Source organism: Rhinopithecus bieti, unplaced genomic scaffold (assembly GCF_001698545.2).
Source record: "Rhinopithecus bieti isolate Rb0 unplaced genomic scaffold, ASM169854v2 scaffold_6946, whole genome shotgun sequence".
Lineage (NCBI taxonomy): Eukaryota > Metazoa > Chordata > Mammalia > Primates > Cercopithecidae > Rhinopithecus > Rhinopithecus bieti.
This window is the reverse complement of record NW_016805697.1, coordinates 530965-548138: the sequence shown is the minus strand read 5'-3', so window position 1 is coordinate 548138 and position 17174 is coordinate 530965. Positions and strand designations below refer to the sequence as shown.

Here is a 17174-nt window from a genome sequence, read left to right as displayed (position 1 = left end):
TAACATTCCCCCCCCCCTTTTTTTTTTTTTTTTTTTTTTTGAGATGGAGTCTTACTCTGTCGCCCAGGCTGGAGTGCAGTGGCACGATATTGGCTCACTGCAACCTCCGCCTCCCGGGTTCATGCAGTTTTCCTGTCTCAGCCTCCCGAGTAGCTGGGACTACAGGTGCCCTCCACCAAGCCTGGCTAATTTTTGTATTTTTAGTAGAGATGGGGTTTCACCATATTGGTCAGGCTGGTCTCTAACTCCTGACCTCAGGTCGTCCGCCCGCCTCAGCTTCCCGAAGTGCTGGGATTACGTGCATGAGCCACTGTGCCTGGCCTCACTCTATGTCTTTTAGTTGGAGAATCAGTTCATTTACATTCATTGTTGTTTTTAATCGGTAAAGACTTACTACTGCTATTTTTGTTATTTGTTATTTGGTTGTTTTGTAACTCTTTTTTTCCTTTTTTTTTTCTTGCCCTCTTCCTTTGTGGTTAGGTGATTTTCTTTGGTAGTATGTTTTAATGTGTTTTTTAAACAAATTTTATCACTTTCTGTTTTTGAGACAGGGTCTCACTCTGTCATTCAGGCTGGAGTGCAGTGACATGATCATAGCTCACTGAAGCCTTGAACTCCTGGGTTCAAGCAGCCCTCCCACTTTAGCCTTCCAAGTAGCTGAAACTACAGGTGCACACCACCATGGTCATTAAAAATTTTTTTTTTTTATAGAGATGGGGTCTTATGATGTTGTCCAGGCTGGTCTTGAACTCCTTGTCTCAGGCATTCCTCCTGCCTCAGCCACCCACAATGTTGGGATTACAGGTGTGAGTCACTGCGCCCACCCTGTGTTGTTTTATTTTTTTGATAGGGAGTCTTGCTGTGTTGCCAGGCTGGAGTGCAGTGGTGTGATCTTGGCTCACTGCAACCTCTCCCTCCCAGGTTCAAGTAATTCTCCTGCCTCAGCCTCAAGTAGCTGGGACTACAGGCGCATGCCACCATGCCCAGCTAATTTTTGTATTTTTAGTAGAGTCAGGGTTTCACCATGTTAACCAGGCTGGTCTCGATCTCCTAACCTAGTGATCCGCCCTCCTTGGCCTCCCAAAGTGCTGGGATTACAGGCGTGAGCCACCGCGCCCAGCCCTGTGTTGCTCATTTTTAGTATAGCTACTATATGTTTTTTCTTCCTGGTTACCATGAAGCTTACAAAAAGCATCTTATATGTGGGCAGCAAGCCACCCAGGTGCCGAGGCAAGAGACCAAGGGCACAAGCTGTTCCAGTATAATAAAGAAAATATATAGAATAAGAATAGTTATAATAGTTATACTAGAAATAGATTATAGATTTGATTATATATGAATATTATTAATCATTAGTTTGTAGCATTACTCTTTATTCCAATATTATAATAATCTTTGTTCTACAGTTATAACCTAGGAAAAATCAGGCCATACAGAGATAGGAGCTAAAGGGACATGGTGAGAAGTGACCAGAAGACAAGAGTGTGAGCCCTCTGTTACGCCCAGACAGGGCCACTAGAGGGCTCCTTGGTCTAGCGGTAGCACTGGTGCCTGGGAAGGCACCCATTACTTAGCAGACCTTGGTCTAGCGGTAGTGCCAGTGCCTGGGAAGGCACCCATTACTTAGCAGACCGGGAAAGGGAGTTTCCCTTTCCCCAGGGGAGTTAGAGAAGACTGCTCTGCCACCTCTTGTGGAAGGCCAGACATCAGTCAGGCCCGCCCACAGCCATCCAGAGGCCTAAATGTCTCCTTGTGATGCTGTGCTTCAGCGGTCACACTCCTGGTCCATTTTCATGTTTCGCCCTGTACACCTGGCTCTGCCTTCTAGATAGAAGTAGCAGAATTAGTGGAAGTATTAAAGCCGTTGATCTCTCTGAAAAGTGCATAGAAGAAATAATGACGTAAGCTGTCATTATGTTATTTCCGCCTCAGCTACCAAATAGGGAAGGGCCCCCTGTCCGGTGGACACGTGACTTGTGTGACCTTACCTGTCATTGAAGATGACTCGCACTCCTTACCCTGCCCCCTTGCCTTGTATACAGTAAATAACAGCACGGCCAGGCACTTGGGGCAACTACCGGTCTCTGTGTCTTGGTGGTAGTGGTCCCCCGGGCCTAGCTGTCTTTTCTTCTATCTCTGTCTTGTGTCTTTATTTCTACGATCTCTCGTCTCTGCACAGGAAGAAAAAAACTCACAGGCCCAGTAGGGCTGCACCCTATATCTGGCACCCAATGAGGATTTCTCTCTCATCTCTGCACACGAAGAGAAAAACCCATAGGCCCAATAGGGCTTGACCCTATATTATAGATATAACAAGTTATTTTAAACAGTTGACGTCTTAACTTTGATTACAAAGAAAATCAAACAGAGGAAAACTAAAAGACTCTACACTTTTTAACTCCTCACATTGTGACTTCTTGTTGTCTCTTTCTACATCTTTTGATATTCCCTATCTCTTAACTGCTTGCTATAGTTTTTCTTTTTGATAGATTTGTCTTTTAGTCTTATACTAGAGTTATGAGGGGATTACACATAATTATAGTATTAGAGTATTCTGAATCTGTGTAATTACTTTTACCAGGGAATTTTATATCTTCACGTTTTCTTTTTGCTATTACTATCCTTTTCTTTTAGATTGATGAACTCTCTTTACCATTTCTTGTAAGAAATGATGGTGATGAATTTCCTCAGCTTTTTTTCATCTGGGAAAGGTTTTATCTCCCCTCCCTGTTTGAAGGAAAGCTTTGGTTGGTACAGTATTCTTAATGACCATTTTTTTTCTTTTAGCATTTTGAATATGTCATCTTGCTTTCTCCTGTCCTGTATGGTTTCTGTTGAAAAGTCTGTTGCTAGATGAACTGATGCTCTTTTATGTGTTATTTCCTTCTCTTCTGTTGCTTATTTTGGATCCTTTCTTTGTCTTTGACCTTTGAGAGTTTGGTTAATATATGTCTTGGGGTAGTCTATTTGGTTATTATTTGGTTTTATTTGTTTGATGATTTCTGGNTTAGATTGATGAACTCTCTTTACCATTTCTTGTAAGAAATGATGGTGATGAATTTCCTCAGCTTTTTTTCATCTGGGAAAGGTTTTATCTCCCCTCCCTGTTTGAAGGAAAGCTTTGGTTGGTACAGTATTCTTAATGACCATTTTTTTTCTTTTAGCATTTTGAATATGTCATCTTGCTTTCTCCTGTCCTGTATGGTTTCTGTTGAAAAGTCTGTTGCTAGATGAACTGATGCTCTTTTATGTGTTATTTCCTTCTCTTCTGTTGCTTATTTTTGGATCCTTTCTTTGTCTTTGACCTTTGAGAGTTTGGTTAATATATGTCTTGGGGTAGTCTATTTGGTTATTATTTGGTTTTTATTTGTTTGATGATTTCTGGCCTTGCTGTACATTGGTTTTTTTTTTTTTTTTTTTTTTTTTTTTTTTTTTTTTTTTTTTTATAGTTTTTGCTTTTATCTTTCTGTAGATTTAGAAAGTTTTCTGTTATAATTTGAATAAACTTCTTACCCCTTGTTTTTTCTCAACTCTTTCTTGAATGCCATTGACTCAATTTTGCTTTTTTGAGGTTAGTCTCTGTATCCTGTAGGCCTTCTCCATTCCTTTTCATTCTTTTTTCTCTTCTGTGTATTTTCAAATAGCCCATATCCAGTCTCACTGTTTTTATTTTTTTCCACTGCTTAATTAATTCTGCTGTTGAGAGCCTCTGATGCATTTTTCATTTCAACAAATACATTTCTCAGTTCTAGGATTTTTGTTGATTTTGAAAACGTATTTCCACCTCTGTTAAATTTCTCTGATAAATTTCTGAGTTGGTTTTCTGTGTTATCTTAGAGTTCACTGAGTTTCTTTAGAACTGCTATTTTGAATTCTTTAACTGAGAGCTTACACGTTGCTGCCTTACTAGGGTTGGTCATTGGCACTTTGCTTTGTCCATTGGCTTCCTGTTTATTTTGTTTCTTATCTGCCTTTTATGGCTTCGTATTGAAGGATTTTTTTTTCTAGTTTTTGCTGTCTGCTTGTTTTGGTCTTTCTAGGGCATACTTGCTTACAGTTTCTTTGCAATTGCCTCTTGAATCCCCTCAATTCTAGATTGCTGCCTCCTTTTCAGAACTAACTGGTGCCTTAAGCCCAAGTTTGCCTTGGGTGTCACAAATGTTTGGAACTCTGTTCATCCTGAATTGGGCGGAAAGGAGTGGGGGAGGATCCCAAAAGTGGTACCTTGGCTGTGTGGGAAGTCAGGTTAGGGATTTATGGCCAGAAGACCCATGGAATGTGTGCCTCCTACAGTATAGTGCTGCTGAACAGCCACTCTGATTTGATGTCTCTTTTGGCTGAGATAAAGAGCAGAGTTTCAAGGGCCAGGTTTGCTAGTCCTGTATCTTCTCTTGACTGTAGCTACCCTTAGGGATTTTTCTTCCTGGAGGTACTCAAAAGGCTTCCTGTGGATTGAGGCAGGAATAATTTTCCTGCAAGGGAACCCAAGATGATGGGGAAGCTGGCTCTCTGCCTTGATCTCAGTTTTCCAGGGTAGAAACTGTGATTCCTGGGGAATTTTCTGTGCTTTGTGCCTGGTAGATAGGGGGAAGGATGTTGCAGATTCAGAAATTTGTTTCTTTTATTATCTGCTTGGAGTTTTTCATGTCTCTGGCCCCAGGGATCATTTCAGCTTCAGACTTGAGTTCTGGGATATTGCTGGTGATAATCCTGGTGCTATATATATATATATATATTTTTGGTTTTCTATTGGGGAGGGTGAAGCCAGATTGTTTCTATTTTGCAATTTTGGTGTTGCCACAGATATGTACACACACACTAATCCTTATCAGCAATATAAAATTGTGTGCATTTCCTCACTTCTGTACCTTTTAACATACTACTCCCTTTAGGTAAAATGCCCACTCCTCTTTTTCTCCCTCGTTACCTGGATTAATTCCTCTACATCCTATAAATACTGAGTTTATATGATTTGGGAACCTCCTCTCTCCTTTTACTCTCCATAGTATTATATATGCTTATACTCTTCATCTATTTAGGTTTACTTTTACCTATTAAAATTCATTTGATTTCTAGATTGCAAGTTTCTTGGAGGCTAGGGATGGCTTTTTAATTTTATTTGGGCCAAAATATATCTAATTCACTCTAGTATGTTTATAGTATTTTAAAGAAAAATCAATAAATTGAATAATTGTCTTACTGACATGTACATAAAGAAGCTAACTCCCTGAGGTTCTTTGGGGGAAGGGATGTTATACAGAATAAGGAAAGTTAACATTAAGTTGCTTACCTAGGTATAGCATTAGGTCTGATTGTATTCAAATCTTACGAACATACATGATCATATCAGTATATGCATAAAAAGTACTTGACAAAATCCAACACCCTTTCATGATAAAACGCTAAAATACTGGGACCAGAAGGGAACTTCTTTGGCTTGATAAAGGACATCTATGAAAAACCCACAGCTAACATCATCTTTAATGATGAAAGACTGAATACTTACCCCCTAATATCAGAAACAAGACAAGAGTGTCCACTTTACTACTTCTGTTCAGCATTGTACCAGAGGTTCTAGTCATAGCAACTAGGTAGGAAAAAGAAATAAAAGGAAGAAGTAAAAGAAAAAGAAGATGTAAAACTAACTCTGTTTACAGATGACCTGATATCGTGTATAGAAAACCCCAAAGAATCCACAAAAGCCATTGTAGCTAATAAATGAGTTCAGCAAGATTGCAGGAACCAAGATTGGTACAGGAACATCAGTTGTATTTCTGTACACTAACAGTGAACAATATGAAAATGAAATTAAAACAATTTCATTTATAATGGCATCAAAAAGAATAAAATACTTAAGAATAAATTTAACCAAGGAGATGCGAGACTTGTACAGTGAAAACTACTGAACATTGTTGAAAGAAATTAAAGAAGACCTAAATAAATGACAAAATATTCCATGTTCTTAGATCAGGTTTAATATTGTTTAGATGGTATATTAGTTTCCTAGGGCTGCTATAACAAATTACCATAAACTGGGTGGCTTAACAGAGATTTATTCTTTCACAGTTTCAGAGGCTAGAAGTCCACATTATGGGTGTTGGCAAGATTGGTTTGTTCTGGAGACTTTCAGGGAGAATCTGTTGTATGCCTTTCTCCCAGCTTCTGGTGGTTCCCAGCAATCCTTGTTCCTTGGCTTGTAGATGCATCACTCTGTATTCTCTGCTACTCTCTTTACATGACCTTCTTCCCTGTGAGTCTGTGTTTCTTGGTGGGTATCTGTGCATGACTCTCTTATAAGGATACTAAGCATTGAATTTAGGGCCTACTCTAATCCAGTATGACCTCATTTTAACTTGATTACATATGTAAAGTCCTTATTTACAAATAAGGTAACATTAATAGATACCTGGATTAGGACTTCAGCATATTTTGGAAGGGAGCATAATTCAACCTGCAATAGATGGCAGTATTTCCCAAACTAATCTTCTGATTAATTGTAATCCCTGTCAAAATCCTGGTACTTCTTTTGCAGAAATTGACACACTGATACTAAAATTCATATGGAAATTCAAGGGACCCACAGTTATCAAAATAGTCTTGAAAAGGAAGAACAGTTGGAGATCTCAAAAATCCTGATTTCAAAACTTAACCACAAAGCTACAGTTATAAAGATAGTATATTAGTGATGTAATGTTAGACATATGGATTAATGAAATATAATTGAGAGTCCAGAAATAAGCCCCTTGCATTTAGGTCTATTTATTTTATTTATTTATTTATTTATTTTTTTAAGAGGTGGAGTTTTGCTAGATTGCTCAGGCTGGAGTTCAGTGGGGTGTTCATAGGCACAATCATGGCGCACTATAGCATGGAACACCTGGGCTCAAGAGATCCTCCTGCCTCAGCCTCCTGAGTAGCTGGGACTACAAGCATGTGCCATTGCACTTGGCTGGTTAGTTGGTTTTTGACAAGAGTTCAAGATGCTTCAGTGAGAGATGAAATGGTCTTTTCAACAAATGGTATTAGGATAATTGGATATCAACAAACAAGTTGAACCCCTACTATACACCATACACCAATATTATATCAAAATTGAACATAGACCTGAAGGTAAAAGGTAAAACTAGAAAACTCTTAGAATAAATCATAGCCATAAATCTTTGTGACCTTGGATTAGACAATGGTTTACTAGATATGACCCCAAAATTAGAAGCAACCAAAGAGAAAGTGGAGAAATAGGACTTCATCAAAATGAAAAACTTTTGTGTTTTAAAGGAGACTATCAAGAAAGTGGGCAACCCATGGAATGAGACAGAAAGTTTGCAAATTATATGGGTTAATAATGGACTTCTATGTAGAATATATAAAGAACTCTTAAAATTCAACAGTTAAAACTTAATAGAAAAATGGGCAAAGGATTTGAATAGACAGTTTTCCAAAGAAAATACGCTATAGAGATGATTAATAATGCCATTGTATTATTTGGCTAGGGTTGCCATAATAAAATACCACAGACCAGATTGCTTTAAACAATAGAAATTTATTTTCTTAGCTTGGGTAACATAACGAAACTCCGTCTTTACAAAAAATACATAAAAAGAAAAAATTAGCCAGCTGTGATGGCATGTGCTTGTCATCCCAGCTACTTAGGAGGATGAGGTGGGCAAATTGCTTGAGCCCAGGGAGGTCAAGGCTGGAGTTTGCCATGATCGCGCCACTGCAGTCCGCCATGGGTGACAGAGTGAGACCCTGTGTCAAAAAAGAAAAAAAAGTATTTTCTCCCACTTTTGGGTGCTAGAAGTTCAAGATCAAGGTGCCAACTGTGCTGGTTTCTGTTGAGGCCTTTCTTCCTGGTCTATAGATGGCCACCTTCTCTCATTATGGCCTTTCTTCTGTGTGCAGTTGGAGAGGGAAATCTTTGATGTCTCTTCCTTTTATAAGCGTACCAGCCCTATTGTATTTGAGACCCACCTATAATACCCGATTTAATCTTAATTACTTCTGTAAAGGTCTTATCTGTAAATAGTTACATTGGGGGTTAGGGATTCAGCATATGAATTCTAAGGGGATGTGGTTCTGTTCATAACATTCATGAAAAGATGCTTGATATTACTATTAGGAAACTACAAAGCAAAACCACAATGGCATACCACTTCACACACTAAGATGGCTTGAATAAAAAAAAAATAACTTTTGTTGAAGATGTAAAGCAATTAGACCCATCACGTATTGCTGGTAATGCTGTAAAACAATTGGGTTGCTTTAGAAAACAGTTTGGTAGTTTCTCAAAATGTTAAACGTAGAGTTATCATAGACCCAGCAGTTCCGCTCTTAGGTGTGTACCCAAAATAATTTAATAATGTATGTCTGTAGAAAAAACTGTATATGAATATTGTGGAAGCATTATTCTTAAGCGCTGGAAAGTAGAAACAACCCAAATGCCTATCAACTGGTAAATGGATAAACAAAATGTGATATATTCATACATACCACAAAGGAATCAAGTACTGACACATACTGCAACATAGATGAATCTTGAATTATGCTAAGTGAAAGAAGCCAGTCACAAAAGATCACGTTGTGTGATTTTATTCATATAAAATATCCAGAATAAGCAAATCCATAGAAACAAGAAAGTATATTACTGGTTATTTAGGGCCTGGGGAAAGGGGTGAATATGGAGTAACTGCTAACAGTTATGGGGTATCTTTATGACATAATAAAAATGAAATTAGATAGTGGTTATGGTTATACGACTCCATGAATATACTAAAAACTACTGAATTACATACTTTAAGTGGGTAAATTTTATGGTGCATGAAATACATCTTAATAAAGCTATCATTAATAAAAGAAGTAAAAAAAAGGTACAAGTATTGCATATCAGTCAATAAATAAAAAGGAAAAAATCTTAAGGATATGACTTAAGTTCTGATTAGCATGTACTGACACATTTTGTGTTAAATATTCTCTTTGGGAATGTTAGGTTAGCACTAATTAGGAGGAGTATTTGCAGAATTCTTTCTTGTTCGAAATTTTTCTTGGGCAGTAGAGTACTAACAGTAATATGATACTTGAGTTCTAGAAGATCTTTTTGTTCTTTATCCAACAGAACTTACTAAGTACTTATTCTGTATTAGGCCGTGTAATTAGTACTAGGATCACAAAGACGAGATATCATCTTCTGCTTTGAAGGGGTTTCCTTTTTAGCTTGGATAGATAGAATGGGAAATAACTGTGATAACATGTTAAAAATAATATGATTGGTAAGTATTCAGAATTTTTTGAGAGTGCAAGAGAAGAGTGGTCATTACTGGGCAAATTAGAGAAAACTGCAGAGGGATAATTAACACTTGGAGTAAGCTTAAAAGACTGGATTTCACTGGGAAAAGCACTCAGCAGAGGGAGCACTTGTTTGATGGCTGCTCTGTTTGGGCAGGATAGTAAGTCTAGCAAATTTTGGGTAATCGAGAGTGAGATAAAAGGCACTGTTGTTGATATGGCTAAGAGAAAACTTCGTGTATATGATTTTTATTTTTAACTGGTCAGAAGCACTTTTTTCTCTTTGTGGTTGCTTTAGAAAGAACAGTTTACTTGGCCGGGTGCCGTGGCTCACGCCTGTAATCCCAGCACTTTGGGAGACCGAGGTGGGTGGATCACCCGAGGTCAGGAGTTCAAGAACAGGCTGACCAACATAGCAAAACCCCGCCTCTACTAAAAATACAAAAATTAGCTGGGTGTTGTGGTGCGTGCCTGTAATCCCAGCTACTCGGGAGACTGAGGCAGGAGAATTGCTTGAACCTGGGTAACAGAGTGAGACTCTGTATCAAAAAAAGAAAAAATAAAGCAAACAACAGTTTACTTATGTGGTTACAGAAAGTTAGTAAACAGGTTTTTATATGGTGTGACCACTCAGTCTTTTATATGCTGATAACCATTTGGACTAAGAAGAGGATATAATATGCCAATATTGTAGAAACTTATTTGACAAGGGAACCTTTACTCTTGGAATGCAGTGTGGAATTAGGGGAGGTGTTCTGTTATCAGTTGTGGTATATCTATTTGATGGAATATTAAGTAGTCATTAAAATGATTATTTTGAGGATGATAGCAGCATGGAAAATGCCTGTATGAAGACATCAGCATCCAAATTAGTTTGATACAATGATTACAATTATGGTAAATATCCATGCATGGAAAATTAAAACTAGATACTATGTTTATCCATTAAGTTGGCAGTGGTGTGGGGAAATGATACACTCTTTGTAGAGCAGTTTGGTTCTACTGGAATTGTAAAGAAATGTATACTTTGATCAGACAGTTCTTTTAAGAATCTCTACTGAAATACCTCATGCGCACAAAGATGTATACACAGGGATGGTCTTTACAGTACTGTACATATAGGAAACAGTTTGGAAGCACTTTAAATGATAGTCAATAGGACAGTAGTTAAGTACATTAGTGTGTATCCAAGTGATAGAATACTCTGTAGCAGTTAAATTGAATTAAGGTGTATTCAATTTAGGTCTGTATTCTTAGACCTATTTAAGATAGGTCTGTATCTGTGACACTAAAAAATAAACCTTCCCAGATGTATTCTCTGAAAACAAGTCACAAAATATATGTATGTATGTGTCTCTATGTCTATGTATACATATGTATGTATATAACATTCCCATTTATGGAAAACAACTATGTTATGAATGTCATTCAGCATATTGATAGAATGTCTATAAGGACACAGAGTAGAATATTAATAGTGGTTTCTAGTGGGATGGGAATGGTGATCCAGGGTGTTTGTGTGAAATGGAACTTTTACTTTACGTGTTTCTGAAATTTTGAATTTTTAACAGTAATTATGTATTACTTTTATAACAATTTTAAAAAACATGCAGGGGAGAATAGACAAAAGTATACCAAAATATTTACACTTGTATTAAGGTGGTAAGATTATGGATGACTCTTTTCCCAAATTTGTATATTAAAATTATAAAAAGGAGGTGCTGGGGCGGTGGTTCATGCCCGTAATCCCAGCACTTTGGGAGGCTGACGCAGGCAGATCACTTGAGCTCAGGAGTTCGAGACCAGCTGGGCTAACATGGTGAAATCCAGTCTCTACCAAAAATACAAAAATTAGCTGGGCGCGGTGGCACGCGCCTGTAATCCCAGCTACTTGGGAGGCTGAGGCAGGAGAATCACTTGAACCTGGGAGGCGGAGGTTGCAATGAGCCGAGATTGCGCCCCTGCACTCCAGCCTGGGTGACAGGGCAAGACTCTGTCTCAAAAAACAAAACAAAACAAAATATATGTATATGTATATATATAAAAATAAAGGAAACAGGTCATTCAGGATATAATTGCAAAGGATTGTCTTACTCTTTTGATCTTCAGTGTTTACGAATTTTGTATTAAAATTAAGCAAACCTATCCGTTTTGAGGTTTAGCTTTGCTCTTATAGGTGGACTTTCAATCCTGCTGTTCTCACTAAAGCGAACATTGTCCGAAGTGGAGAAGCTGCTCAAGGTGCAGAAGGAGGCACCTCGCAGTTTCAAGTGGGTGATCTTGTACAAGTTTGTTACGACCTGGAACGAATTAAACTTCTACAAAGAGGACATGGAGAATGGGCTGAAGCGATGCTTCCGGTAAGTATGTATAGAGTAATTCTGGGCTAGAAATTACAATATACTTATGTCGTTTTTAAAAGTAAATTAATGTAGAAATTAAATTGGCATAAAACTTCCTAGAGTTGTATTCTCCATGTGCACCTAGACATACTCGTGCTTTTAGTTTTCTAATTTATCCCAGTTAAATTAGCCTGGGAAGGTCCAGAAAAGGTTACAGTTAATATTTAATATTTTTTGATAGAGTAGTTATTGGAGAATGTTATGTGGTGCAAGTCAGCAGTGGTTTTCCTGATACTTAACCCCAGAATGATATACATCTGTTCTCTAGCAGTGCTGGACCAGTGCAGCTTTCCTGATTTGGGAGCCTGCCTCTAAAACTTGAGCATAAAAGAGCAGCTCAAAATGTGTGTGCTTTCGTAGAGTGAATTTGTTTCCAAAGAGCTACAGTTTAATTTTTTATTTAGTCATTTTTTCATCAAATGTTCAGCAGCAAGAAACAAATTGGCTTTTTCTGCCCTCTCTTCAACCATCCTTCCCTTTCCCTGTCTGTATCCCTTGCTTGTGTCCTTCTGTTCCCACCTTTGGTATTACTGTGTCACCCTGCCATCCCTTATACTGCCTTGTTCTGTTTCCCTTCCTCCTCCACCTTGCTGTGTCCTCCTCTATAGTTCTCCACCTTGCCTACTCCCATCTCCTGTCTCATCCAGCCTCTCAGCTCCTGTCCTGTCTGTCCCTCCATTCCAGTCCCATTCAGTGCCTCCATCCTGTCCCATGTACTTCATCTCACATCCCTTTTAGTATCCTGTCACCCCCACTCTACTGTAATTGTTCAGTCTCTTCTCCTGGCCAGCACCTCCTTCTCTTCCTATCCAGCCCCAACTCCTGCCCCATCTCATCCCCTCCCATCCTGCCTAGTCCCTGATCAGTAGTGGGATCATGCCTGTGAATAGCCACTGCACTTTAGCCTGGGCTAATGTGAGACTGACTCTTAAAAAAAATGCAAAAAATAAAAAATGAGCTAAAAGAAATTAAGAAAATGAAAAAAATGTAAGAGAAGGAAATCAGAAATGAGGTGATGTAACTTAGGAAATAATTAAAAAGAAGTAAAAAAGTCGTAAGTGAAGACTAAGATGGAAGGAACACAGAGCAGAGCAAATAAATGCAACAGATAATGCCTAAGAGAAATAGAAGGTGAAAAAGCAGGAAAATTTTAAAAATAAAAAAGGCAAAAGGTATTTCAGAGAAAGCAACAAACATGAAATAGCATACACACACACACACACACACACACACACACACACACACACACATATATATAAGGTATACTTGTAGAAAGGAGAAACAAAACCCAAATAAATGAAACAAATATGAAAATTTGTAATTTTAGAAAAATTTTCCTGGAATTAAGAAAACAATTTGAAACTAAACGTTGAAGAGGCACATTGCATACCTGGGAAAACTGACCCAGAACAACAAACACTGGGCTATATTCTGGTAAAATAACTGAATCTTCAAGAAGAGAGAAAGTATCCAGGAAAAAAGACCAGGCAGGTTATTGGTCCTAAAGGAAAGAAAATTATTTTGCTGTTAAGAAAAAAATCTCGTCTCAGTGTTTTATGCCAGAAAACAGTGAGATAGCATTTAAGATACTCAAGGAAAGAATATAAGCTGAAGATTTTATATGTAACCAAACTGACTTTCAAGTATAACTGTGCTATGAATATGTGAGAATTCTTGTTCCCATGAATCCTTTCTAAGTAATTTGCTAGAGAATGAGTTTCAGACAACCAAAACAACTGGAGAGACATCAAGTGAAGGACTAGTGATCATGGAATATGTATTGATTTGTTGAACTAAGATTAAATGAATGTTGTAAAGGAAAGGGTAGAATATATAATGATTATGTGTTCTAACAATATAAAGTATAGTTGTAAAAAACGGGGTGGAAATTGAGCACGTGAAAAATTTAATATGCTGTTTGCCTTTTAGTTGTATTAACTGGGACTAAATATTATTTTAGATCAAAATATTAGAAAAGAGAAAGGGTAGGGTAAGGACACATGAATGACTAATTTCAGTATTGCACATACTAGGGAACCAAGTCGATATATATATATATTATATATATATAAAATAACTATTAGGACAATGCAAACTGTATTAAAGCAGATAGTGCAATGATAAACTATGAAGTTAAAACTAAGTGTCACCTATATAAAAAGGGAATAGGATATAAGAGGCAAAGAAGGAAGGGAGACCTCTTTGAATATGTCTTGTTTTATAGATTTGATTTGAAGTCGCATACATATTTAGTACAATTGTAAAACAAAATTAAATTTAAAAAGAAAATTCCTAAAAGTGGAAAATAAAATGAAGCAAATGAAACTAAATGTGTTTCTGTTAGCATAACCATGTAGAGAGAAAATTCCAAGTAATTTTTTAAACACGGTTAATTTTTCTTTATATCTTCATAGGAAGAATAGACCCTAAAGAACTGCATAGAAATGAAATGTTTAACACTTTTCAGAAATCTTATTGCATGTAGTAGCGTTGATATTGTTATTCCGAGATTGTTAGATGTACCAAAAAACAGATGAGTACTTGTGTGATAATTCTGTTACTCCTTTGACTTTGAGAATCAGAATTATCAGAGTTGTAAAAGGAGATACAGATATAATATAGAGGAGGTAAAGTAAAGACCCTGTAGTCTTGAATTTGAATGAAAAGAGTGTTTGAATTCATGATTTATGCTTCTTTAAAACAAAACAAATGTCTTCTTTTGAGAAGTGTATGTTCATATCCTTTGCCCACTTTTGATGGAGTCGTTTGTTTTTTTCTTGTAAATTTGTTTAAGTTCCTTGTAGATTCTGGATATTAGACCTTTGTCAGATGGGTAGATTGCAAAATTTTCTGCCAGCCATAAAAAAAAGAATGAGATCATGTCCTTTGCAGGAACATGGAAGAAGCTGGAAGCCATCATCCTTAGCAAACAAATGCAGAAAAGAAAACCAAACACCGCATGTTCTGACTCATAAGTGGGAGTTGAACAATGAGAACACATGGACACAGGGAGGGGAACAACACATACTGGGGCCTGTCGGGGGTGAGGGGCAAGGGGAGGGAGAGCATTAGGACAAATACCTAATATAATGCAATGCGAGGCCTAAAACCTAGATGATGGGTTGATAGGTGCAGCAAACCACCATGGCACATGTATAGCTATGTAACAAACCTGCACATTCTACACATATATCCCAGAACTTAAAGTAAAATTAAAACAAACAAACAAAAAATGCCCCAAACAAAAACTCCTATTTCCTAGCTGTATTCATGAAAATGCCTCCACAGTGACCATTTTAGTAATAACTAAACTTAGTGCCCAGGTTATGGTTTGCAAGCAGCCTTTCTCTTAGTAAGCAGCCAAGGATTTTTGGAGAACTGGCTAATTCTAGCTCTTTGACAAGAGGTGAACAAAATGAGCCTCATNAGCGTTGATATTGTTATTCCGAGATTGTTAGATGTACCAAAAAACAGATGAGTACTTGTGTGATAATTCTGTTACTCCTTTGACTTTGAGAATCAGAATTATCAGAGTTGTAAAAGGAGATACAGATATAATATAGAGGAGGTAAAGTAAAGACCCTGTAGTCTTGAATTTGAATGAAAAGAGTGTTTGAATTCATGATTTATGCTTCTTTAAAAACAAAACAAATGTCTTCTTTTGAGAAGTGTATGTTCATATCCTTTGCCCACTTTTTGATGGAGTCGTTTGTATTTTTCTTGTAAATTTGTTTAAGTTCCTTGTAGATTCTGGATATTAGACCTTTGTCAGATGGGTAGATTGCAAAATTTTTCTGCCAGCCATAAAAAAAAGAATGAGATCATGTCCTTTGCAGGAACATGGAAGAAGCTGGAAGCCATCATCCTTAGCAAACAAATGCAGAAAAGAAAACCAAACACCGCATGTTCTGACTCATAAGTGGGAGTTGAACAATGAGAACACATGGACACAGGGAGGGGAACAACACATACTGGGGCCTGTCGGGGTGAGGGGCAAGGGGAGGGAGAGCATTAGGACAAATACCTAATATAATGCAATGCGAGGCCTAAAACCTAGATGATGGGTTGATAGGTGCAGCAAACCACCATGGCACATGTATAGCTATGTAACAAACCTGCACATTCTACACATATATCCCAGAACTTAAAGTAAAATTAAAACAAACAAACAAAAAATGCCCCAAACAAAACTCCTATTTCCTAGCTGTATTCATGAAAATGCCTCCACAGTGACCATTTTAGTAATAACTAAACTTAGTGCCCAGGTTATGGTTTGCAAGCAGCCTTTCTCTTAGTAAGCAGCCAAGGATTTTTGGAGAACTGGCTAATTCTAGCTCTTTGACAAGAGGTGAACAAAATGAGCCTCATACCGGGTAACAAGGAAGCTGTCACTGGTTTCTTAGGGCCATTAGCAGCCAACTTGAAGGGGTTCTTGCTGACTATGTACAGAGAGCCAACGAGTTACTAAACTACACCAATTAGTAAAATTCAAATGGTAAGAAACTTTGTAAGACAAAGAACTGTTTTTCAACAAATAATTTGCAAAGAAAAAAATGTACATATGGACTTTATGTGGGTCTTGATTTAAACAAACTAAAAAAACTGGTAATTTATGAGGTAATTGGAAGTTTGAACTCTGAAATTTTGTGATATATAACTGTTGTAACTTTGAGTTAATAATAAATAGCATTGTAAAATATGTTATTAAAAAAAGAGTTCTTACTGTTTGGAGGTACACACTGAAATAATTCTGGAGGGCAGCATGGGTAGGGAATACAGGAAACAAGATTAGCCATGAGCTGGTAATTGTTACAAATGGTTGATGGGTACATGAGGATTCAGTATGCTATTGTCCACTTTTGTATCTCTTGGAAGTTTTCCATAATAAAAAGTTGAGGAGAAAAAAACAAAAGAATGTAGCCTCATAGAGTTTGAGATGATAATGGAAAATTCCAAGTGAAAATGTCTAATAGGCAGTTAAAAAATTAGAATTACTATGTGTATATGGGGGTGAGGGGTAATTTTGTGTTTTCAAAAAAAAAAAGGTGATAGTTGTCAAAGTGGGTTGACTTTTCAATGAAGAAGAGTAAAAACCTATGGAATAAAATTTTGGGAAAATGCACAGGTTTAGGAATATGAGGAAGGGAAGGAACTGGCAGAAATCAGATGATTCCAGAAAGGGTTTAAACATAGATGTAGCTTGAGCCCTTCTTGTCCAAATTAGTTTTTTGTTTTTAGAAATCTGATTTTCTTTTTTAGGCTTTATTGATGATAGATTTTAGACTACTGGAGTTGCAAGTTCTCAAAATGTACCTTATGGGTTTAAAAAGGAAGGATTGAATATCAAAATAAATTTTTATAAACTCATATGGATAGGATAGACTTCATCATGATTTGTCTCATATTCTTGTAGAAGTAGTTTTATTATTATTAAAAGATATTTTTTGGCTGGGTGCGGTGGCTCACGCCTGTAATCCCAGCACTTTGGGA

General features: G+C 37.3%; 1 protein-coding gene across 1 annotated transcript in view; it reads left to right on the top strand.

Annotated features, from left to right (window-relative positions):
- MIB1 (MIB E3 ubiquitin protein ligase 1) overlaps positions 1–17174 on the top strand; it is a 141850-nt gene that overhangs the window by 46396 nt on the left and 78280 nt on the right. The window contains exon 7 of the mRNA XM_017873525.1: positions 11459–11642. Within this exon, the coding sequence (XP_017729014.1) occupies positions 11459–11642 (184 nt within the window). The remainder of the gene's footprint in view (positions 1–11458; positions 11643–17174) is intronic.